Here is a 24797-nt window from a genome sequence, read left to right on the forward strand (position 1 = left end):
AGTCCATGGGGTAGCTGAGAGTCGGACACGACTGAGCGACTTCACTTTCACTTTCATGTATTGGAGAAGGAAATGGCAACCCACTCCAGTGTTCTTGCCTGGAGAATCCCAGGGACGGGGGAGCCTGGTGGGCTGTTGTCTATGGGGTCACACAGAGTCGGACACGACTGAAGTGACTTAGCATAGCATAGCATAGGATAGAGAAATCAGTTAGAAGCTACTATAGTGATGACAAAGTAACAGGAACTCAAAAGATGGAACAACAAACTCAATTGAAGTACGTGAAAACAAAAAAACTTCACAGGGTAATGTTGCAGCTCAATCTTAAAAGACAAGGAGTATGAAGACAAGTAGAGGGAGTTTGTGCAATAGGAGAAAACTATATGAAAGGTATGTATGGAAAACTTCAAGTAGTTCCTCACAATGGATATTGAGTAAGGTAAAATCATAGCTAGAAAGGAAGATAAGGAAAAGATAGTAAAGGATGTAAGAAACACCTCCAGGACACTGGAGAGTGCTTTTAAACAGGGTGATATCATGATCAGGCTTACATTTTAGAAAAATTCTTTCAGTGACAGTAGCCTGAAGAAGGTGACGAAGAGTCTAACCAACAGAAAAAGAATGTGCGGTTTCCAAAAGATAGACTATCTCAAAAGTCCTAATCTATCAATTTATCATGACAACGAAAAATGGTGCAAGCAAGTACTCTGAGCTTCAGAAACCAAACAACTAGTACCAAGTTCAGGCCACAATTCAGTTGATACAGTTTGAAACTCAAAAAAAGAAAGTTTCTGCAGATAAAATATTAAAAATGCAACAATGGCAGAAGATAAATGGAATGAAGAGGAAAAAACGAGAACCAAGAAAACAAGGATAAAACAGAGAAAAATTTTACTTCAGGGTAAGAATTACTTCCACTAGTCAATTACATATAGATTCACTCCTTTCCCCCTTGACCCAGATTCACTTCTTATATGCAACAATAAATTGTGGTTCTAACAAGAAATTCAAAAGTCATGTTTAATTTAATACATAACACTTAAAAAAATAACCAAACAAAAACTAGATTAGAAACAGCAACCTGGAACAGAAGACCAACTCTTCAGTAGCTAGCTAGCTTCTTACTGCTTGAAAAGAAATCTCTTCCTGTCTGCTGTTTCCTTGAAGCATACAAACTAAAATAGGGTAAGGCGAGGTGAAGTAGAACAGGGAGTATAGGGTAACGGAGGACTTGCTATTTCACAAAGGTATCTTATCAATGAACTACACAAGGTCCTGAAGCTTTAATCCCAATTCTTTTTCTTTATATAATAGGTATAACTCAGATTCAAACATGCCAACAGATACAATGAGGAATCCAATTATTTTAAGAAAATGAATCCTACCTTTCCAGGGTCATCCTTGGATCGAGGCACTTTAAGGAAACATTTGTTCAGTGACAGATTATGTCGGATGGAATTCTGAAATTAAAAAAGAAAAGCTATAGGGTCATTGGAATCCAAAAACCAAAACCCCCTTTAAAAACAGAATCAGCAACCTAAATATCTCTATATGCTGACATATCATTACAAATGGAATAAGCTTTTTAAATGAGCTTCAAATTTAAATCTGATTTTCAAATTATGAATGCTGCAAAGGGAAATAGTTATTGGAAAAGATAGTTCCAGTGAATCTTACAAAACTCCAAACAAGGAGTAAATGTCCCTTTTTAAATGTTTAGTAAGATCTTTTAATGATGCAAGAAGATGTCTATGATCAATGTTAAACACCAAATAAAAAATTATATGCATATTGTGATTTTAATTGTGGTATATATTTATTAGCTAATTTATTTATTCTTAGAAACAAGGCAGAATGCAAAATGCTAGGAGTTATTCTACACGGAATTATAAGTGAAGATTATTTTCTTCCTTTCACTTTTCTATCATGTTCAAATGATCCACAAGGCACATATATTACCACTTTTTAATGAGTTTAAAAAGTTTATGTGCTCCATTACAAGAGCAGCACATAAAAACCAACTAGGTTCTCACTACGATATGTAAGAAAGAAAACCACATGGGAAGACATGGGCTACAGAAGTCAGCAAGAACATGCAGGTTCCTCAATGACAGCAGGAAAGGAAAACCAACTTGGACAGAAGGAAAACACAGAGACCTGAAGAAGCTGTGAAACAGGTAATCTTTCATGAATAAACAGGACTATGCCTCAATTATTAAAGAAAATACCTACAGGCCATTTCTTCTTAATGAAATGCTCCAAAATTTCCAGGAGACAGTGAAGAACAGGGAAGCCTGGCATACTGCAGTCCTTGAGTTTGCAAAGAGTCGGACATGACTGACAGACTGAACAGTAACAGCAACAACAATGGGACAAGTGTCAGAAACTGCCCTGGGGCCAGGACTCTACTCCAATATACCACACTGAGCTGGAGGTTGACTATAGCTTGGAAAGGGGCACAAAACTCCCACTCAAATTTAACTGGATAAACAAGGATAACTGATCTGGCTGAGGGGGCAAAAAAACACTGAAAAAGGACACCCCTCCCCCACAGGTCCAAGGGCCTGAGTAAGACTAAGTCTGGATCAAGACCGAAAAAAAAAGAACACAAAACCACTAGACCCTAGCACAAGCCTGGCAGGAATGAGAAGTAATAATCTACTGACAGAGGAGGGGCAGAAGCATGGAGCCCCCCATCTGCAGCAAGGTGGGCAGAGACAACTAAAACCTAAAGAGAAAGCAGGAACACTGAGAAAACTCTACAATACCCAAGCCTGTCTCCAAGCACAAGGTAACAGGAGTCTACTGTGGAAGAACGTAAAGTCTGTGGCATACTAAAGGTAAAGGTACCAACAACGAAACTCAAATCCAGCTCAACTTCTGGTAAGAGTAATTCAACCCAGACACAAATGGCCTGTGAAAAAAGATGACTGTCCATTTACAGTTATAAATACTATTTACCTCTATCTCAACCATTCTTCTACACATGTAGCTAAAACTGTCAAAAGTTGCAAGAGACATGGAAAAGAAGGGGGAAAAAAAAATCCACTATCAAAAGATAAAGTAATCAGAAAAACCCCACTGAGAAATGACACAGATGTCAGAAATATCAGACAAGCACTTTTAGAAAACTATATGTTCAAGCAACAAGCAGAAAAAGTGCACAACTGCATCAAAAGATGGGGAATTTCAACAGAGATGCGTAAACTATAAGAAAGGGTCAAATGTAACATGATTATGTTTCAAAAAACCATGGTCAAAGATAAAAAATTCCCTAGATGATTCATCAGTAGATGGGACAGAACTAGGGAAAGGCTCAGATATCTTGAGGCTAGATCAGTAGAAATTATCCAGACTAACACATATGCATGCGGGCATGTACACATGCACAAATACAAAAAAAGTCATCCAAGAGTTGTTTAACAATACATGTAATTAGGGTCTCAGAAGAAGAAATGAAATGGAATGGGGCAGAGAAAAAAATTGAAGAAGTAACAGTCAAGAGTCCTCCAAAAATAATGCAGGACACATCACAGATGCAAGAATCTCAGAGAACATCAAGCAGAAGGAATTAAAAATCCACACACCTATATTCATTATAGCCCAAATGCTGAAATTCAAAATGAAGTGAACATTTTGAAGGAAGCAAGAGAAAAAAAAAAGATTATGTACCGAGAAATAAACATCAGAATTATAGCAGATGTCTCAAAAAACTGTGCAAGTTAGAAGACAAAAAAGCGACATCTTTAAAATAATAAAAGAAAAAGTCAATTCTATATGCAGTGAAAATATCTCTCTAAAATGAAGGCAAAATAAAGACTCTGCAAGACACAAAAGCTGAAAAAATTCACTTTTTGTACCACCAGTTGGCTGGCAATGTCAGATGGAAGTTCTTCAGGCAGAAGTATGATACCAAATGGAAACCTGAAACTACAAGAAGAAATGAAGAGTTCCAGAAACTGTGAAAATGAAGGCAAATTTTCAAAAATCACTTTTTCTTATTTGTAATGCCTTTAAAAGATGACTGTCTAAAGCAAATATAACAGCTTATTATGAGGTTTATAACATGTAAAAGGAAAACATGGTAACAACATAAAGGCTGGCTCAGGGGAATCAGAAGTATAGCAGATCCTTGAACAATATGGGTTTGAATTATACCGGTCCACTAAACATACTTTTTTCCAATAAATACATACTATAGTGGGCTTTCCTGATGGCTCAGAAGTAAAGAATCCGCCTGCAATGCAGGAGACATGGGTTTGATCCCTGGGTCAGAAAGATCCCCTGAAGAAGAAAATGGCAATCCACTTGAGTATTCTTGCCTGAGAAATACATGGACAGAGGAGCCTGGCGAGCCACAATTATGGAGTTGCAACAGTTAGACATGTCTTGGTGACTAAACCACCACCACAATACGCTACAGTACTGTACAATCCAAGGTTGGTTGAATGTGCAGACGTGGAACCACAGATATGGAGAACCAACTGTAAAATTATACATTCGATTGTGGAGGAGTCAGCCTGCACTGCCTGGGCTATTCAAGGATCAACTGTATAAGGTTTATAAAGTTCTCACTCCATATAGAAAATAGTATAATGAAGGTAGAGTGTGATAAGTTAAATATATGGGTGGTAAGTTCTAGAATAATTACTTCCCAAAACAAAATTTAGGAAGAGATATAACTAATAAAATATTAGTGAAGATAAAATGAAATCACAAAAAGTACTCAGTCCAAATCCAAAAGAAGACAAAGGAAAGAAAGAACTAATCTGAAAAACTACCCATCTAAAAACTTCAAGATGGAAAAAAAAAATCAAGATGAAATCAAAATGGTCATGTTTTCTAAATGGCTTTGTAAGAACACATCTCTACTTGGGTCTTCCGCCTCTATAAAAAGCTTAAAAGCTGGAAATCTTCCAGATTCTACCACTGTTCTTTTTTCATTTCTACATTTGCTGTGTAGGCAATCTCATCCACAGCCATGGCTTCAATAACATCTGTTACAGACCTTTCTCCTAAATTAACATAAATTTTCAACAATCTACTAGACATCGCCAGAAACTCCAACCCAACATGTTTAAAACTAAACTCAATCTTTATTTCCAATGTGGTCTTCCTTTAGTTTCCTCTTCTCTGCTTATTCATATAACTGCTCCAATCAGACACCTGTCAAGCCTCCTTAACTCCTCCCTCCTCCTTACCATCTAAAACAAATCCATCACCAAATTTTTTAAGTCTGCCTTCAATTTACCTTCTTTATTCCATCTCTTCTGTTACCATCTCAGTCTAGGACACCAGTCGCACCAAAAACTAGTACAATAGCTTCGTTCCTCTCTTTCATTTCAGTTCAGTTCAGTCACTCAGTCGTGTCCGACTCTTTGCGACCCCATGAATCACAGCATGCCAGGCCTCCCTGTCAATCACCAACTCCCGGAGTTCACTCAGACTCACGTCCATTGAGTCAGTGATGCCACCCAGCCATCTCATCCTCTGTCGTCCCCTTCTCCTCCTGCCCCCAAACCCTCCCAGCATCAGAGTCTTTTCTAATGAGTCAACTCTTCACATGAGGTGGCCAAAGTACTGGAGTTTCAGCTTTAGCATCATTCCCTCCAAAGAAATCCCAGGGCTGATCTCCTTCAGAATGGACTGGTTGGATCTCCTTGCAGTCCTCTCTTTACCCCTCTCCAGTATTCTCCACCCAGCAGGCAGTTACCTCCTCACAAGGCAAATCTGACTTTACCGCTTCAATTAAAATCTTTCAGTAAATTCTCATTGCACTTAGGATAAAATCTAAAATCCTAAAGCCTCCAGAAGCGTCTTCATGACCTCACCCTAACCTGCTATCTGTAAGTCTATACTGTCTGTACTCTACCCTCATCCTCTCCAATGTTCTCTCTCACCTGTAGGCTTTCCGTCTCCTGCAAAAGTTACGGCCTCCAGCCTTCCTTCACTCCCTTCACCTGAGTCTACTCAATCTCCAATTCATTCTTAGTTTAAATGTTAGTTCCTTAAGGAAATCTTTTCTGACTTTCATAGATGATTAGGTCAGGCAAAATGTACATTTCACATTACGCAATGATTGTTTAATGCTCTTCCTCCTAAGTAAGGATCTTTTCTACCAATTCAGAAAATGGAATATAATGCTTTTCATATGGTAATCATGAATCTTCTGGAAAAATACCAAGAGCATATTCAGAAAATAAAAACACCCAGAGAGCTATGAGAGCCATGACATGTATTTACAGTACACAACAGAGAAAAGAGATTACTTCAGACCTCACAACTTGGAGACACACTACATCTAACAACCCTAAGGAAAAAAGCTCAAAGAGTAGAGGCAGACATAATCAGGATGGCCAAGTTAAAGGTGGAGAAAAATGGCCCAGGTTAAATAACTGATGGATTTTTTTTTCCAGTAGTCATGTATGGATGTGAGAGTTAGACCACAGAAACCTGAGCACTTAAGAACTGATGCTTTTGAACTGGAGTGCTGGAGAAGACTCTTTAGAGTTCTTTGGACAGCAAGCAGATCAAACCAGTCAACCCTAAAGAAAATCAAACCAGAATATTCACTGGAAGGACTGATGCTGAAACTGAAGCTCCGATACTTTGGCCACCTGATGTGAAGAGCCGACTCATTGGAAAAGACCCTGATGCTCAGAAAGACTGAAGGGAGAAGGAGAAGGGGATGACAGAAGATGAGATGGTTGGATGGCATCATCCTCCAGGAGTTGGTAACGGACAGGGAAGCCTGGCATGCTGCAGTCCATGAAGCTGCAAAGAGTCGGACACAACTGAGCGACTGAACTGAACTAAAATAACTGTTAAAGGCAAACTGCTTGGCCTTGGAAACCACATCTTCAAAGGCAGCTTCTCAAAAGTACAGCCTACTTACCCTAGAATCAGTTGAGATGAATATTAATGCAGATTACTAGGCTCTAAGATGACTAATTTAAAATCTCTGGACTTGTGACCCAGAAATCTGAATTTTAAAAGCACTCTTACTGATTTTTATTTTCAACTTGAGTTTAATCTGGCATCTCTAATTCCATCAATCACCATGTTCCCACATATATTTCTCTTCTCCCACAGTGAGAGCTGGGACTCCCAAAATACGAATATCTGTAGTCATTTGTTCTATCCCACGACGCACACTGATTACTGAGGAAGGCTTTCTTATCTCTCCTTGCTATTCTTTGGAATTCTGCATTCAGATGCTTATATCTTTCCTTTTCTCCTTTGCCTTTATCTTCTCTTCTTTTCTCAACTATTTTTAAGACATCCTCAGACAACCATTTTGCCTTTTTGCACTTCTTTTTCATGGGGATGGTCTTGATCACTGCCTCCTGTACAATGTCTTTAACCTCTGTCCATAGTTCTTCAGACACTCTGTCCATCAGATCTAATCCCTTGAATCTGTTTGTCACTTCCACTGTATAATCGTAAGAGATTTAATTTAGGTTCTAAGTGAATGGGCTAGTGGTTTTCTCTACTTTCTTCATTTAAGTCTGAATTTTCCAATAAGGAGTTCATGATCTGAGCCACAGTCAGCTCCCAATCTTGTTTCTGTTGACTGTATATAGCTTCTCCATCTTCAGCTGCAAAGATTATAATCAATCTGATTTCGGTATTGACCATCTGGTGATGTTCATGTGTAGAGTCTTCTCTTGTGTTGTTGCAAGAGGGTGTCTGTTATGACCAGTGCGTTCTCTTGGCAAAACTCTATTAGCCTTTGCCCTGCTTCACTTTGTGCTCCAAGGGCAAACTTGCCTGTTACTCCAGGTGTTTCTTGACTTCCTACTTTTGCATTCCAGTCCCCTATAATGAAAAGGACATCTTTTGGGGGTGTTAGTTCTAGAAGGTCCTCTAGGTCTTCAGAACCGTTCAACTTCAGGTTCTTCAGCATTAGTGGTTGGGCATAGACTTGGATTACCATGATACTGAATGGTTTGCCTTGGAAACGAACAGAGATCATTCTGTCATTTTTGAGATTGCACCCAAGTACTGCATTTCAGACTCTTTTGTTGACTATGAGGGCTACTCCATTTCTTCTAAGGGATTCTTGCCCACAATAGTAGATACAATGGTCACCTGAATTAAATTTGCCCATTCCTGTCCATTTTAGTTCGCTGATTCCTAAAACGTCGATGTTCACATCTTGCCATTTCCTGTTTGATCACTTCCAATTGACTGGTTCCAAGTTGGAAAAGGAGTATGTATATTGTCATCCTGTCACAAACGAGAAAGGTGTCTATTGTCACCCTACTTATCTGACTTATATGCAGGGTACTGTATGAGAAATGCCAGGCTGGATGAAGCACAAGCTGGAATCAAGATTGCCGGGAGAAATATCAATAACCTCAGTTAGGCAGATGACACCCCCTTAAGGCAGAAAGCAAAGAGGAATTAAAGAGTCTCTTGATAAAAGTGAAAGAGGAGAGTGAAAAAGCTGGCTTAAAAGTCAACATGCAAAAAACTAAGATCATGGAATCCGGTTCCATCATTTTATGGCAAATAGATGGGGAAACAATAGAAACAGTGCCAGACTTTATTTTCTTGGGCTCCCAAATCACTGCAGATGGTGACTGCAGCTATGAAATTAAAAGACGCTTACTCCTTGGAAGAAAAGCTATGACCAACCTAGACAGCATATTAAAAAGCAGAGACATTACTTTGCTGACAAATGGGTCCATCTAGTCAGAGTTATGGTTTTTCCAGTAGTCATGTATGGATATGAAAGTTGGACTGTAAAGAAAGCTGGGCACTGAAGAATTGATGCTTTTGAACTGTGGATTAAAAGGAGAATTGGAGGAGACTCTTGAGAGTCCCTTGAACTGCAAGGAGATCAAACCACTCAATCCTAAAGGACACTGACCCTGAATATTCATTGGAAGGACTGATACTGAAGCAGAAGTTCCAGTATTTTGGCCATCTGATGCAAAGAGCTGACTCATCAGAAAAGACCCTGATGCTGGAAAACACTGAGGGCAGGAGGAGAAGGAAGTGAGAAAGGATGAGATGGTTGGACAGCATCATCAACTCAACAGATGAGTCTGAGCAAACTTTAGGAGATAGGGAAGGACAGGGAAGCCTGGCGTGCTGCAGTCCATGGGATTGCAGAGTTGAACACAAGTGAGCAACTAAACAACAACAACAAAAACCAGAACACAATAATCAAGGTCAAGGATCAAGAAGAGATGACCACAAAAGTCTAGGAACAATGGATTTTAAGAAAATAAGCAAACATCTCAGTCTAGAGAGAATCCAGAAGACTGACTGAACAACAACTGTGTGTATGTGCTGTGTGCTTAGTCACTCAGTCGTGTCTGACTCTTTGCAATCCCATGGACTGTAGCCTGCCAGGCTCCTCTGTCCATGGGGATCTTTAGGCAAAAATACTAGAATGCATTGCCAAGCTCTCCTTCAGGGGATCTTCCCAACCCAGAGATCGAACCCAGGTCTCCCAAACTGCAAGCAGATTCTTTATGGTCTGAGCCACCAGGGAAACCCAAGAATACTGGAGTCAGTAACCTATCTTTTCACCAGGGTATCTTCCCGACCCAGATATAGAACCACAGTCTGCTGCATTGCAGGCAGATTATTTACTAGCTGAGTTACAACTATTACTACTTTTATTCAGTTTTAAGATTTTTTTTAAACCTTTTTTTATTTCCTTACATATAGTTTTTGAATGTGTGAAACACTTAAGATGTTTTAAAACTCAAAACTATATAAAAAGGTACACTCACAATCTCATTCCGTTCTCTCTCTCTTCTACCTCAGTTCTATACACACCTATAGATAACTATATTTACTGTATTTCTAGTTTATTACTCCTAAATTTCTTTTTACAATAAGCAAATACATAATATACTCTTATTTCTTTTTCCTTCACTCAGAAAAGTAGAATATACCCCACATACCAATACCACTCTTTCATATTTTTCTTTTACTACCTTAAATTCCAGTAACAGGTTAGCTTTCTTCAGTAAGGTGGATAGCACGAAAATCTAAATTCCTTTTCTTCTAGTTCAGATTATAAAATCATTCAATTATAGAAACTTATATAGTTTTTTGAACTGTCATGGATTATTCAAAGGATTGTTTTTAATATGTAATCTCCCTTCAATGCCTTGGCACAAAATGAAAGGGAGTTCACCTAAATTGGGGGCTTCCCTTGTGGCTCAGCTGGTAAAGAATCCGCCTGCAATGCGGGAGACCTGGGTTTGATCCCTGGGTTGGGAAGATCCCCTGGAGAAGGGAAAGGCTACCCACTCCAGTATTCTGGCCTGGACAATTCCAGGGACTGTACAGCCCATGGGGTCGCAGAGTCGGACACAACTAAGTGACTTTCACTTCACCTAAATATTAAAATTCTATTTGAATCTTTTAAGCAAGCACAGCAACATTTTCTCCTTTGGGTAACTTTAACTGTCTCTATGTTTCTGGAAAGATGGATGACAACTGCTTTAGGATCTTTATTCAACTCTCATTTCATGCAACACAAGCTAATTTCACAAATTCTACATGACCTTCCCTAACCCATCTCCTCCATACCTGAAGAAGAAATAGTGAACAGAAAATTGCACAAGCAATGTTAAACAAATCTAAAGACCATGAATGGGAACTTTTAAACATGAAAAGAGAGATAAGACCTTGGCAAAGGAGAAGATAAATCACTTTCCATGTATCTCCATTTCAAATGTTCAAAATATTACATTTCTATGTTTACAAAAATAAAACTTAAAAGTAATTATGGCAAGTTCTAGGCTCCTAAAATTGGGTCGAAGAAAACTTTTTAAAAAAGAATAATTATGAAATAGCAATCCCTGGAAATACTAAAGGGCTTCCTAATATAACAAACTGAACCAGATAATCTCCTCGGCATATCCTTTAGTTCTAAAAAGCAGCATCGTTTCTCCACCTAGTCCCATTTTTCTCCTTCATTACATTCAAACCATGTATCTTCCAGGTAAAATATCACTATTTCTAAACCAGTTTCAGACCATAACTTGGTCTGGCCAGCAGCCAGAAATACAACAGACCGAATCTGGCACTCACAGGTGGACTCAGATGAAATAAGATCTCTGAACAAAAAACTCTAAGTTCTATAATAGTGCTGTGTGCTAAGTCTCTTAGTCATGTCCAGCTCTTTGTGACCCCACGGACTGCAGCCCGCAAGGCTCCTCTGTCCATGGGATTCATTCTCTTCCAAGCAAGAATACTGGAGTGGGTTGCCATTTCCTCTTCCAGGGGATCTTCCCAACCCAGGGATCGAACCCACGTCTCTTGTATCTCTTGCACTGGCAGGCGGGTTCTTTGCCACAGGTTCCACCTGGTAATAGAGTTATTAATAAAACATATAGAAACACAAAAGATGACTTCTACATGGAGAAAAGAGGTTACATATGAGCTTAAAGAATAAACAGAATAAAGCTAACAGAAAAAAGGGCAAGAAAGTCTAAGGACAAGTAAGAGAAAAAAGCAAGAAATCAAAATATCTTTATCTAGGAAAACTAATAGGTGGGACTAGATAGAAGAAGAAAGAGTATATGAGAGGGAACTAACAAAAGATAAAGCTAGGAAAGAAAGCTGGAACCAGGATACTGGCTTTCATTCAAACTGCATTTATTAAGGCTTACTAAATGGAAGTATGGAAGAAGGCAATGGCACCCCACTCCAGTACTCCTGCCTGGAAAATCTCATGGACGGAGGAGCCTGGAAGGCTGCAGTCCATGGGGTCGCTCTGGGTTGGACATGACTGAGCGACTTTACTTTCACTTTTCACTTTCATGCATTGGAGAAGGAAATGGCAACCCACTCCAGTGTTCTTGCCTGGAGAATCCCAGGGACGGAGGAGCCTGGTGGGCTGCCGTCTATGGGGTCACACAGAGTCGGACATGACTGAAGTGACTTAGTAGCAGCAGCAGCAGCAAACAGAAGTACTATGCTGGGGCATGGAATAGAGGAAGAGATTAAAAAAAAAATCCCTTCCCATAAGGCACTTGGTTATCTGGCACAGTACAGAGCACATCATTGGTACACAGTAGTTTAGTAAATGCCTTTAATAAATACATTTAAACAAAAAAGACAAAGATGTTAAGACAGGAAAGATTAAGAGAAGCAAGTGTAACTACCAGCTGATGGCACCTCTGTAAATCCCCTTCTTCCACATGCACATAAACAAATACACACACCTCCACAAAGCACACAACTTGGTAACTCCTACATAAGAATATGAATGCAACATGTGTAGATACAAAAGAAAGTTGAATTATCCATTGTATAACGTAAGTTAGGCAGGTAACTACCCTGAAGGTTCCTGAAAAAGCTTAGGTGAGGAAGTAGGACTTCTTAAAAAGGTAGCTGATTCTAGAGCTGGGACAGGAAAGGTATAAGATGAGCCTGGAACATCTTGTGGAGTCACAAAGTTAAGAAGTAAACAAAAGAATTGAACCATATATCAACAGTTACAGGAGCCAACTTGTTAAGAGCTCCCAATGGCAAAAGCAGCACCAATTTGAAGAACAAATAACAGCAATACAAAAAATAAATATCCATGGATGCCAACTGTTACAAATAATGATTGAATGAATGAATAAATAAACAAAAGGGGAAGTAGGGATAAGTTTTTTTTTTACAGAAGAATCCCAATTAATATGGGAGGAATAAAAGAAAAGAGAAAATCACAGCTAAAAAACAAAAACTGCTGTAATGATCTACCAATGAAAGCTGAAATGAATAAAGTTTTAAGGAAAAAACAGGGTACTTGCATGCCAAAGTATCTCCCCCAAAACACAATTTACAAAGTCATAAATAGTAACTTCGTAGTGGAGAAACCTGACAGACACCATCTTAACCAAAGAACCAAGGTCAACATTATCAGTAATAAGATATACTGACGTCAAGATACCCCGATATGACTGATATACAGAAAAGGACACATCACTTCTGTATTATCCCTCCCCAAAATGCACTACCCTCAATCTAATCAAGAAAATATAAGACATATCCAAACCAAGGAACATTCTACAAAATACCAGACAAGTACTTTTCAAAAGTGTCAAGTATTCTTCAAAAGTGTCAAGATCATTATAGGCAAAAAAAGATGAGGAACAGTTACAGATTGAAGAAGCCTAAGGAGACATGACAATGACAACAAAATGCAATGTGGGATCCTAGATTAGATCCTGAAATGAATCCTGGAACATAAAAAGACATAAGTGGAAAAATTGGTGAAATCTGAATAAAGTCTGTAATGTACTTAGAAGCTAACAGTACTGCTAAGTCAAAAATATTATTTCTTAGTTTTGTTAATGGTTAGTTATATAAGGTGTTACCATGGAGGAACTGGCTGAAGGATATACAGGAATGCTTTGTACTACTTATGTAACTCTTCTGTAAATCTAGAATTCTTTCAAAATAAAGGTTTTTTAAAAATCTTGGGTCGTGAAAACAATACTAGTTGCAATACTATGTTGGTTTTTTCGAACCTTAGACTCTCAACTTACCTGAACTGTGGGTATGGTTTTCCAGTGAATGCTACTTTATCTCTACTCCCACTTCATGCTATGCTCTTGCAATAAAGTTCTAACAAATTAATATTCCACCAAAAATAGTTATTCATCAAACTAAAAACATTTCTTTTACATCCTAAAAATGACTAGTAATCAGAATTTCACCTTTAATTACATAAACCTCCACAAAGCTTTACCTTCAGTAGAAGCCAATATTGTTCTTGTTCACAGTATAAAAATAAAAACTTAAATAAAATCCTTACCTTCCAACCACTGCCAGCCTCTCTATAATATGGGAAGTTATCACAAATCCACTGGTAGATCTCACTCAGAGTCATTTTCTTTTTGGGTGAGCTATTGATTGCAAATGTAATGAGGCTGGCATAGCTGTATGGAGGTTTCCCATCTTTGTGCTGTTGGACTTCTTCCTGGTCCAGGGTTGTATTTGGGTCAAGGAGTGCGTTCTTCTTGGAAATTCCGGTTCCATGTGCATTTTGTGCAGCATCAGATTTTTGGATGGCTGCTCTCATGGTGAGCTGTGGTAACCAGTCCATAGATGTTAGGCTGCTCTCCAGTTCAGATGTCATCCTGAAGGTAAATAGACTCCTTAGTCAATATCAAGGAAAGAACCCCTGCTTCTCAAAATATCCAATATTCACAAATCTAGGACTTCCAAAGTGAGGGAAAGCCTGAGTTAAATCTGGAGGAAAAAGATTGAGTATATTAATGACCAAACCAAATATTTAAGGGATTACATTTCCAATTTTTTTTCTTAATTTCTTCCTCTCTAAAACAACAAATTTGGTTTGAAACTATACAAGAGACAGAACAATGCAAACATACAAAGTGTAAAAATTTTTATGTCAGTTTTCTTAAAACAACTATCTGTCACTTTGAACAGATAGACAGGATCACAGTGTGAAAAAAAAAAAAATCTGTCTGCAGTCCAGCTCTTTACTCACCAACACCACAGGCCCTTTTAAAACTTAAGACTACATATCTGGCATTTCTTTTACATAAATTTTAGGGAAACCATACAAAAGAATACCAAAAGTAAAGTGTAGGCAAGAGGTCAGAGAAGTAACTGAGAAATAGGCACAGGAATTTACATGGAGGAAAGAAGGTATAGCTGAGCAGGTGGGAGGTAGGAAGAGTAAAGCAGGGTAGACAAGAATAGCAAGGAGACAAGCTAGCTGGGGGAGTTGACCGAAAAGAGGAATGCAAACTCAAGGACACAGATGAAATACAGAAATGGAGAATAGGCAGCACCATGCGGTTTAAAAAAAAAAAAGTCAAAGAACAAGCTTTAAAAAACTAAGATCTGGGAGTATAGGATATAAGAGATAAAGTCACATAAATGAAAAGCAGGAAAAGAAGCATTAAAAACTCAAGGACAGGCTTACAAAAACATCCAGTAATCTGGATTCTGTAATCTCTCTCTCTCCAAGGCCGAAAAATTTCAAACCATTACCACTCAAAGAAAGAAAAAACAACACCTGCCAGGTTAACACATATTCTGGAGAGAGAAGGAAGCTGCCCTAAGAATGAAAGATAAAATAAAACAAAGCTTGACACTTCACACTAGCATGGCTAACTTTCAACAAGGGCTACAAACTTTCCTATCCTGGGATCAAAGAAGCAGGAAAAGTGAGCCTGACAACAAAGCAGAGAGGCATGAAAGACTTCTAACTGATATGAAAATAAAGGAAAAAAGAAAACAAAATAGGAAACTTAAAATATCTCAGTAAAAAGAAAAAAACTGTGGCAAAGAAAATCCCACATATACCCTTCATTCCAAATGGCCACAGGCAAAAAACAATCTACACTTGGTGCTTAGGATCTGAACTTCTGGAAGGCAATGTAGAACTGATAAAGAACAGATTCTAGAGTCAAGTAGACCAGAATTCAAGTACATAATCTACCAGTTACTATCTGTGAGACTATGAAAATGTTAGTATCTCTAAACCCCATCTCATCTGTGAAATGAAACAATAATAATGCTTATGGTTAAAATACTACTTTGAGAATTAAAAATTAAATGGGTAACTTACACTAGGAAGAAACACTCAATAAGTGTTAGTTAATAATATTGCTCTAGGAGTATCTAGGGAAGGTACTAATGAACCATAAAGTAAACAAGATCAAGCAATCAAGAGACAGCCATGAGGATTCTATCTGCATTACCAGATATTCTTTTTCTTATATTCTGATTAACAGTTTTACATTTTTCATTCTCCCTTCCCATCTCTACAGTATGCATTCCTCTGAAACCTGAACTTTAAATTCCTCTATACAGCACCTTCAGAGATCTAAAAAAAAAAACCTCACCCTCCTGTTCTACAATCTCAGCCAGAAACGTCTGTTTCCAGAATGAAATAAGTTATAGAAACTTGTGGAATAAGAAGCCAAGATAATTTAGAGATCACAGAATGTCAAAGAGTAGGCAAAGTACCCTAGAGATCAGAGAACAATCGCTTCAATCTAAAGATGAAAAACAAATTCATACAAATAGTTAACAGCAGAACTAAAACCAGAGCTCAGAGCTCCTGATGCCCAGTCTAGCAGTTTTTCTACCATACTTACTTGTAATATTAGAATAATAGTATCTACCTCTCGCTGACATAAAGTACAGTGACTGGCAAACAATAAACAGGCAATAAATATTAGCTCTTGGTGGTGGTGATAACAGTATTGATAGTTGCTGCTATTATCATTCACATTTTATTCTACAAGCATTGGCTATTATACCAGGCTGTCATCGTATTGGTCTCAATTAAGTCTCTACCAAACAGCTTTGTTTTGTTCAAATTCCCCACGCAACTAGTCATATACATTTTCAAAGATAATGTAAAAGTACATTGCAAACTGGAATATAACAGATATTGCGGATGCTTCCTATTGAAAATCATCTTTAACTTCTGTTTCCTTCCACCAGTGCCACTGACTTTATGAGAATCTCAGTAATAAAACATGAACATACAGTAAGTAGGTACTTAATACTGTTATAACATTTAATAAGAATTTGTGATTACACATGTATACAAGATTATTCTAGAGTAAAATTTTATACACACAGCAATTAAGATAAAATTTTTATCCTCTAGGAACCTATACTCCAATTAGGAAAGTCAAATACAAGAAAGAGTTGAAAAAGAGCTATGGGTTCTGTAATGGTTCAGAAAAAAGTAGAAGACAACATGGGCTGCAGCCTTAAGAAACAGAAGAACTTTACCTAAGACTTGAAGTAAGTTAAGATCTAAATAGTCTGGAAAGAATTTGTGCCTAGTCAAAGACATCATGAGTAAAAAGTATTCCGTTGTTGTGCTTATGTCTACTAGTTCTAATTTGAAGTAGACTATAAAAATCTCTCTTAAATTTAAAATCTGAAAAACTGGGTTTCTGTTTTCTTTGCTGTTTGTTCAATTTTACATATCCTTGGTGGGGAGATAAAAAGTGTCTCCATTGTTGCTGCTTAGGCTGGTTGCTGCAGTGGTTCTCTACTGAGAAGACAAAAAAATGACCATTAGATTTGGCCAGATCATCAAGTAACTTTAGAAAGAAACCTCTCAATGGAATGGTGATGACAGAAGTCCACTTGTATAAGAGAACAGATGGTGGCAGATTTAAAAACAGCAGGAGAGGCTCTGAGGAATCTGGTTATGGAAATCTGGTTAAGAAATGTCAGGCCCTCATTACCTCACCTCATTCCAAAAGCTTCCTAGCTGGCCTTGTAGGCTCTGATTCCTCCCTGCTAAGCACCTCCAGGGTCCATGCATATACTCCAAGAGAGAAGTCAGCAATGTTTTCCTGCCACTGTGCCCCAAAACTTTCAATGGTTCCTCTTCTCCTATTATACTAATTCTAAATGCCTCATTTTCAACTACATTAGCTTTCATTTGCCTTTTGTTAATCCTTCTTGATAAATTTCTAGAGCAATTATAACCTCAGTTTGGCTCAACCATGCTGTTTTCACATGTACAATTACATCATAAGCTTTCTATCCTCACTTCCTTTTCCACCTCCCCCTCCAGAAAGTCTTGTCAATCTACTCTTCTCATTCTCCATCTCCTAAATTGAACTAGATCTTACCCCTACAGATTATAAATACTTCTATTACAGAACTTACACAGAATTAAATTATCTTTAACTCTCTCATGAGGCCATGAGCTCCTTAGAAGAAGGAACTTTCTGATTCTTTTCTGCTCCTGCAATGCCTATGAATACAGTGGGTAAAGGGTGCTTAAATGATCAGAATAGTGACTATCCAATGAAGGTGGGTATGCTCCTCCCCAAACAAACAAGATCAAACATGTTTTCAAGCTAAAAGGAAGAGGTAAAAGAAAAGAGGACTCAACAGTATGAGGAAGGAAAACCACAGGACTGAAGTCCTTTATGAACTGGAAAAAAATGTGACTCAGCACAGACTGACAAGTAGCACTACACAGAGACAGAAAGTTCTACTACAAGAGGAGAGAAAAATGGGGAGACGGAAGTAAAGGTAAGAAGATAATGTTACTTGCAGGATAAAGCAAGGCATGAAGAAATTATGTCTGAAGTTCTTAAATCTATAATGGTATCTATTGCTTAAAAGGAGTTGCATGAGGAATTTTCTCTGCATACAATGAAAAGGTAAAGAGTATCAAGATCTAACAACTCCACCATACAGGAGGAAGAAAGGGGTTCTGACCTCACTTAATGACATACTGCCAATGATATGCTCACAAATTCGCATTTTAGCTACTTCAGCCTGTTGCTTGGCTTCCCTCTGTAATTTCTCTAATACCTGAGGAGTAACCAAAGCTTACAAAGAAAAAGTTCAAGACTTCAATAGGATTGAAAAGGTGGGAAATGGGTAGAGGTACTGTTGGCTTTCCTAAATGGACCTAAGAGGAAGACATCAAGGAAAATAAGAGTAATGAGTATTATGATGTTGTGACCTAGATATGCCTGAATGTTCCCCCTCCATTCCTAGCACTTGCCATTTTATCTTAAGACTTGGTATCATGTGAAAAACTGAGCAACTGGGAACTTAAAAGAAATCCTTGTAATTACCACAGTAGTAATTCTGATCACATGCATCTCAAGGGGTCAAAATACATATATATACTTAAACATTTTAAAACATAATTCCTGTTACTGCATCTCAGCACTCAAGGCAATCAGAAGCAAGGTCGATGGCAGAGACCACTAACTACCACCTAATACCTGTTGTGGCCTTCTTCCTTAAGACTACAACCCAAATTTTATTCTGGATACTATTACACCTTTTGCCCTATCCTGAATGTGGATACAACAGCTAGTGTGCCAACAGTCATCTTTGGCCATAAAGTGATCTATGGAAATGGAAGTCATATGCTGAAGGCATGGAGCAGAAAGAAGGGATCTGGGTCCCTGATTTTTTGGTGAACCAACTGTGAAGCTGCCATCCTAGTCCTGAACTGCTACCTTCCAGACTTTTTATATGTTTGCTGTTGCTCAGTCACTAAGTCATGCCTGACTGTTGCGACCCCATGGACTGTAGTCTGCCAGGCTTCTCTGTGCATAGTATTTTCCAGGCAAGAATACTGGAGTGCGTTGCCATTTCCTTTAATGCCAAGTGAGGAATCGAACCCATATCTCCTGCACTGTAGGCGGATTCTTTACTGCTGAGCTACCAGGGAAGTTTTACGTGTTTAAGTACTATAAAAAGAACTCTACCAGCAGGTGAACGCAACTACTAACAAACATGGAATGTGGGACACGGAAGTGAAGCGATACAAGTAATAGGACCTAAAATAAGACCAAAACAATGTTGTAAAGTTAAAAAAAAAAAAATTTTTAAATAAATATTTATAATAGTAAAAACTGAAAATAACCTAGATATTCAATAGAAATAAATTATGATACATACATAAAATAGGAAAAAAAAAAAAAGACACTCTCTTAGAGGAGAGGATGAGGTAAACATTAAGAACTCTAAAACTGCAGGATGGACAGTTGGTAACACTTATTAAAGTGACAAAGGCTTTGGTCAAATTGTCACCTACTGTAACTGGAAAACAGATCATATGCCAACTGAGGCTATATAGCAAGTAGAGAATTACTATAGGAAAAATTGAGAATACTGGCATGTGTTGCCTCCTTCTAGTTAATTAAAACAAAGTCCTAAAAGAAAAATTAACTTCAAATAGAGTTGCAAGCAGAGATGGAGAAAACGCAGATTTGCTAAGGGAGGTACTCTCTGCTCATGGCCTGCAGTTCAAGATAAAAGTCCTACAATTGCAAGTCCTACATGGTTGAAAAAAAAAAAAAACACATACTGCTTCTGAAAGAGCCAACCGAAGTAACTGACTGATGGCTGCAAAACTGCAGCCTTAGCAATAGAGAAGAGTGTTGTCTTGCCAAACAAAAGCAATGTTGTGAGGTGCTGACTTTCTACCCAAGACTATTACACTTCAATGGCCTCACCAGCGCCATCATTCCCTCAGGAGGTAAAAGAACTTGGACGGGGGAAAATATAACCTTTATTTCTACTAACTTGTAACTGAAACTAAGCACTTTCTTTAATTAGGAAAGTAGACAACAAATCACAGTAGCATTAACAGTACCCATGACTCTGCCATCAACAAAAATCACTAATATATTCATATACTGTGATAAATGTTACAGAATCTCAACTTTTTAAATTCACTTCAAATTTATGACAGTGTATTAAGATTTGCCATTAGATTTTTTATTTAATGTGTTAATTCAAAGATACATATATTACTGTTATAAAGTTAATATTTTGCTAATATAATTAATTGGTTTCTTTTATAATCCTAAGTATATTATTTTATGAATTTTGAGACCTTATTCTGAGAAGTGTCTACAGGTTTCACCAGACTTTGAAGGGATTCCATGGCACCAGAAGGTTAGAAGTCCCTGGGGTAAGTTCCAAGCACAGAGGGCAGAGTCTTCACATTAAAAAATTCTGCCTAGGCATGTCCTTTGGCTCAAAGTAGCAAAAAGTCTAGAAAATTAAGCTTTTTAAAATAACTGTATGAGGGCAGGGGGATGCCTAGACTGCAAAAGTCTCTTAGGTATCCAAAATAATACCCAAGCTAATCAGTAAGAAGTGAGCTATAAAGTTGTGCATTTCCCAGAAAGGGCATCTTCACCCATACCCACCTCAGATGTGGCCACAAGGTGAGCCCCTTCAGAAGGCACAGGGAACAATGCAGAGCCCAAAAGCAGAATCAAGGAACTTATTATACTGTCATGGCATGAGGCTCTGCCACTGCTACCCAGGAAGATTTTATAATCAATATGGCCTAGTGAGTATTTTGTGCTTCTCATTATCCCATTTTCTAACTAATGGCTTTTATTGCTTTTATTCTATTCCTTCTCCTCTACCATAAACCAAGAAGCCACTCTGGGATCTAATGAAAGTGAAAGCACCCAGAGAGCTTAGAATTTCAGCTGGATATAATAAATGAATAAAATTCTAGGTTGTTTCTCTTGGGAAAGGGGGAAGTGAGTTCTACTTATAGGAAGAAGAGTACATGTAGATATTTGGGTACCCAAGGCATATTGCAGCAGAACCTTAAAAAGTAAAAAAATAATTACTACAGGTTGACCTTACATTTTGGAAGCATGTGACATTAAAAAAAAAATTTTTTTTTAATGTGCAAGTGAAGCAATTTAAGTTATTCCAAGCAAAAGGAGCTGCTGTTATTTTTCAAAATTAGTTATCATATACCAGCAAAGCCAAAGTTTCTTAGTTCAATTTCAGCAAAATAACATGGCCAACATCCTACTTTAGAAAAAATATGGTAATTAAGAACACAGGCTCTGTTTTATGACTGAAATAACTCAAACCCAGGCTCTGTGACAACCTAGAGGGGTGGAGTGAGGTAGGGGATGGGAGGGACCTACAAGAGGGAGGGAACATACTATACCTATGGCTGATTCATGTTGATGTATGGCAAGAACCAAAAAAATACTGTAAAGCAATTATCCTTCAATTAAAAATAAATTAATTAAAAAAAAAAAAAAGAACACAGCCTCTGGAGCAAACTGCCTGTACTGAAATCCAAGTTCTTTCACTTTTAGTTATATGACCTTAAGGTGAGGATAAAAACAGTACCCACCCCAAAGAACTGTTGTGAGGATTACGTGAGATATATATACAAACCATTAAGAAGACCTGATGTGTAGACCTGACTTATTTGAAAACACCCTGATGCTGGGAAAGACTGAAGGCGGGAGAAGAAGGGGACGACAGAGGATGAGATGGCTGGATGGCATTACCGACTCAATGGACGTGAGTCTGAGTGAACTCCGGGAGTTGGTGATGGACAGGAAGGCCTGGCGTGCTGCAGTCCATGGGGTCACAGAGTCAGACACGACTGAGCGACTGAACTGACTGACTGAAGAAGAATTTTGTAAATAATCATTCAATAAATATTACCTATTATCATCAAATTCCTACTCTTCAGAATTTTCTAAATTTTAAATGACTGTCACTCTTACTCAGTGGTTTTAATCTGACATGCCCTAAGTTCAGTTCAGTTCAGCCGCTCAGTCGTGTCCGACTCATTGCAACCCCATGGACTGCAGCACTCCAGGCCTCCCTGTCCATCACCAACTCCCAGAGTTCACTCAAGACTCACCTCCATCAAGTCAGTGATGCCATCCAGCCATCTCATCCTCTGTCATCCTCTTCTCCTCCTGCCCCCAATCCCTCCCAGCATCAGAGTCTTTTCCAGTGAGTCAACTCTTCGCATGAGGTGGCCAAAGTACTGGAGTTTCAGCTTTAGCATCATTCCTTCCAAAGAACTCCCAGGGCTGATCTCCTTCAGAATGGACTGGTTGGATCTCCTTGCAGTCCAAGGGACTCTCAAGAGTCTTCAACACCACAGTTCAAAAGCATCAATTCTTCGGCGCTCAGCCTTCTTCACAGTCCAACTCTCACATCCATACATGACCACTGGAAAAACCATAGCCTTGACTAGACGGACCTTTGTTGGCAAAGTAATGTCTCTGCTTTTGAATATGCTATCTAGGTTGGTCATAACTTTCCTTCCACGGAGTAAGCGTCTTTTCATTTCATGGCTGCAGTCACCATCTGCAGTGATTTTGGAGCCCCCAAAAATAAAGTCTGACACTGTTTCCACTGTTTCCACATCTATTTCCCATGAAGTGATGGGACTGGATGCCATGATCTTCGTTTTCTGAATGTTGAGCTTTAAGCCAACTTTTTCACTCTCCACTTTCACTTTCATCAAGAGGCTTTTTAGTTCCTCTTCACTTTCTGCCATAAGGGTGTCATCTGCATATCTGAGGTTATTGATATTTCTCCCAGCAATCTTGATTCCAGCTTGTGTTTCTTCCAGTCCAGCGTTTCTCACGATGTACTCTGCATAGAAGTTAAATAAGCAGGGTGACAATATACAGCCTTGACGTACTCCTTTTCCTATTTAGAACCAGTCTGTTGTTCCATGTCCAGTTCTAACTGTTGCTTCCTGACCTGCATACAGATTTCTCAAGAGGCAGGTCAGGTGGTCTGGGATTCCCATCTCTTTCAGAATTTTCCACAGTTTCTTGTGATCCACACAGTCAAAGGCTTTGGCATAGTCAATAAAGCAGAAATAGATGTTTTTCTGGAATTCTCTTGCTTTTTCCATGATCCAGTGGATGTTGGCAATTTGATCTCTGGTTCCTCTGCCTTTTCTAAAACCAGCTTGAACATCAGGAAGTTCACAGTTCACGTATTGCTGAAGCATGGCTTGGAGAATTTTGAGCATTACTTTACTAGCATGTGAGATGAGTGCAATCGTGCGGTAGTTTGAGCATTCTTTGGCATTGCCTTTCTTTGGGACAATAATCATTTATCAACCTCAATGGAAATGAGCCCCTCATTCAATTATTTACTCCAAAGAAATGACCCAGAAAGGGTTGTGTTTTTAAATTTTGTTTGTAGACTGCATATGAAAATTGAAAATATGCTCTTCCCACAGAAATAAGATTCTATAATGATGATTCCTGAAACAGCCCACAAAATCTTATTTATTCTATAAAGGAGTTCTAAAAATCCAAAGTTCTGAAAGTATAAAAGTCCCAGCTGGATATTTTGGAGCAAAGAGACAGAAGTATAACAAGGGAAAAAAAGAAATAAATTTTTCCATTTTCCTGGTATAGAACCAGTTTGTTCCCAATAAAATTCAATGTACATGGTTTATATCAGGCATACTTCTAAGAAGCATCTTTATCTTGGCTCTCCCATCTCACACTGACATAAGCCTCCAAAATTCATCCCTGAAATTGGTATTATAAGCTCCAAAATTAATAACTTGCTCTTCTCTTCCAGTAAACACTCTCATCTTTTCAAAGCAGTTGATCTCTGCTGTATTTAGGAGGAAAGTGGACAGCATCAAACTAATCACCACTAAGGTATGAATGACTGAGCCTTTAAACTTCCAATGAATAATGATCTTTTTAAAAGACAAGCTACAAAAATCCTCACTGGTTTGAAGTGAGAATACAGGTGGAAGAATCATAATTTAGGATAAGAAATCCAATACACAAATAGTACAAGTTCACAAGTCAAAACTCTTGACCTTCACAACTTTTGTCTTACCCTTATAATTCCAAGAATATTCACAACAAAGCTTATGCAAAAACTTGGATTTAGTGAGGCAACTGCCATTTGCAAACACAATTGTGGTTTCAGAGATATCTATCATAAAATCAGAGATGAAAAAGAACTTCATTATATCATTTTTAAAAGCCCTGGTTTGGAGACCTGTTTTGGAAACCAACAATATTCTTTATCTCCAAGGGAAGAAAAGTTCACAAAAAGTATGTAGTAATTCATTGTGTTTGAAATAACAATATTTTAACAGGCTAATCTATATCTCCCTCGCTACAGAAGAAAACTTCTTTAAAGTCTATCTTGGAATATGAGACCTGGTCAGAATTGTGATTATTTACAGTTTTAACACCATTTGGGTTCCTTCTCAAAGTTTAATGTCCAGAACTCCAACAGGATTTGAATTAAGAACCATAATATAGTTACTGCTCTTCTCTAGATTCTCTCCAAATTACTCTATTATTCAAATATATAATCTGAGATTCATAAATTCATACAAGCCATACTCAAAGTTAAAGTCCATTTGAGCTAAAGCTTAGGGATCATACTTTCAAAAGATACCTTTATGCTATATATGTAATTTTCACCTTAAAAATATTTTACTCTACAATTTGAGGAGGAAAAAACAATTATTTCTGGACATTAACCACTGAACTACATTCTGTCAT

The 24797-nt window shown here is 38.1% G+C and overlaps 1 protein-coding gene across 17 annotated transcripts in view; it reads right to left on the reverse strand.

Annotated features, from left to right (window-relative positions):
* FOXJ3 (forkhead box J3) overlaps positions 1–24797 on the reverse strand; it is a 127229-nt gene that overhangs the window by 65437 nt on the left and 36995 nt on the right. For 16 of the 17 annotated variants that reach the window (XM_086382346.1, XM_086382314.1, XM_086382376.1 and 13 more), the window contains 2 exons: positions 13781–14105; positions 1386–1460 (listed from right to left, as the gene is read on the reverse strand). In XM_086382346.1, the coding sequence (XP_086238472.1) occupies positions 1386–1460; positions 13781–14105 (400 nt within the window). The remainder of the gene's footprint in view (positions 1–1385; positions 1461–13780; positions 14106–24797) is intronic. The other variant, XM_086382398.1, reaches the window with a different exon arrangement.

This window comes from Bos grunniens, chromosome 3, assembly GCF_055505025.1.
Source record: "Bos grunniens cultivar Pamir isolate PY7600 chromosome 3, Bosgru_T2T1.0, whole genome shotgun sequence".
NCBI lineage: Eukaryota > Metazoa > Chordata > Mammalia > Artiodactyla > Bovidae > Bos > Bos grunniens.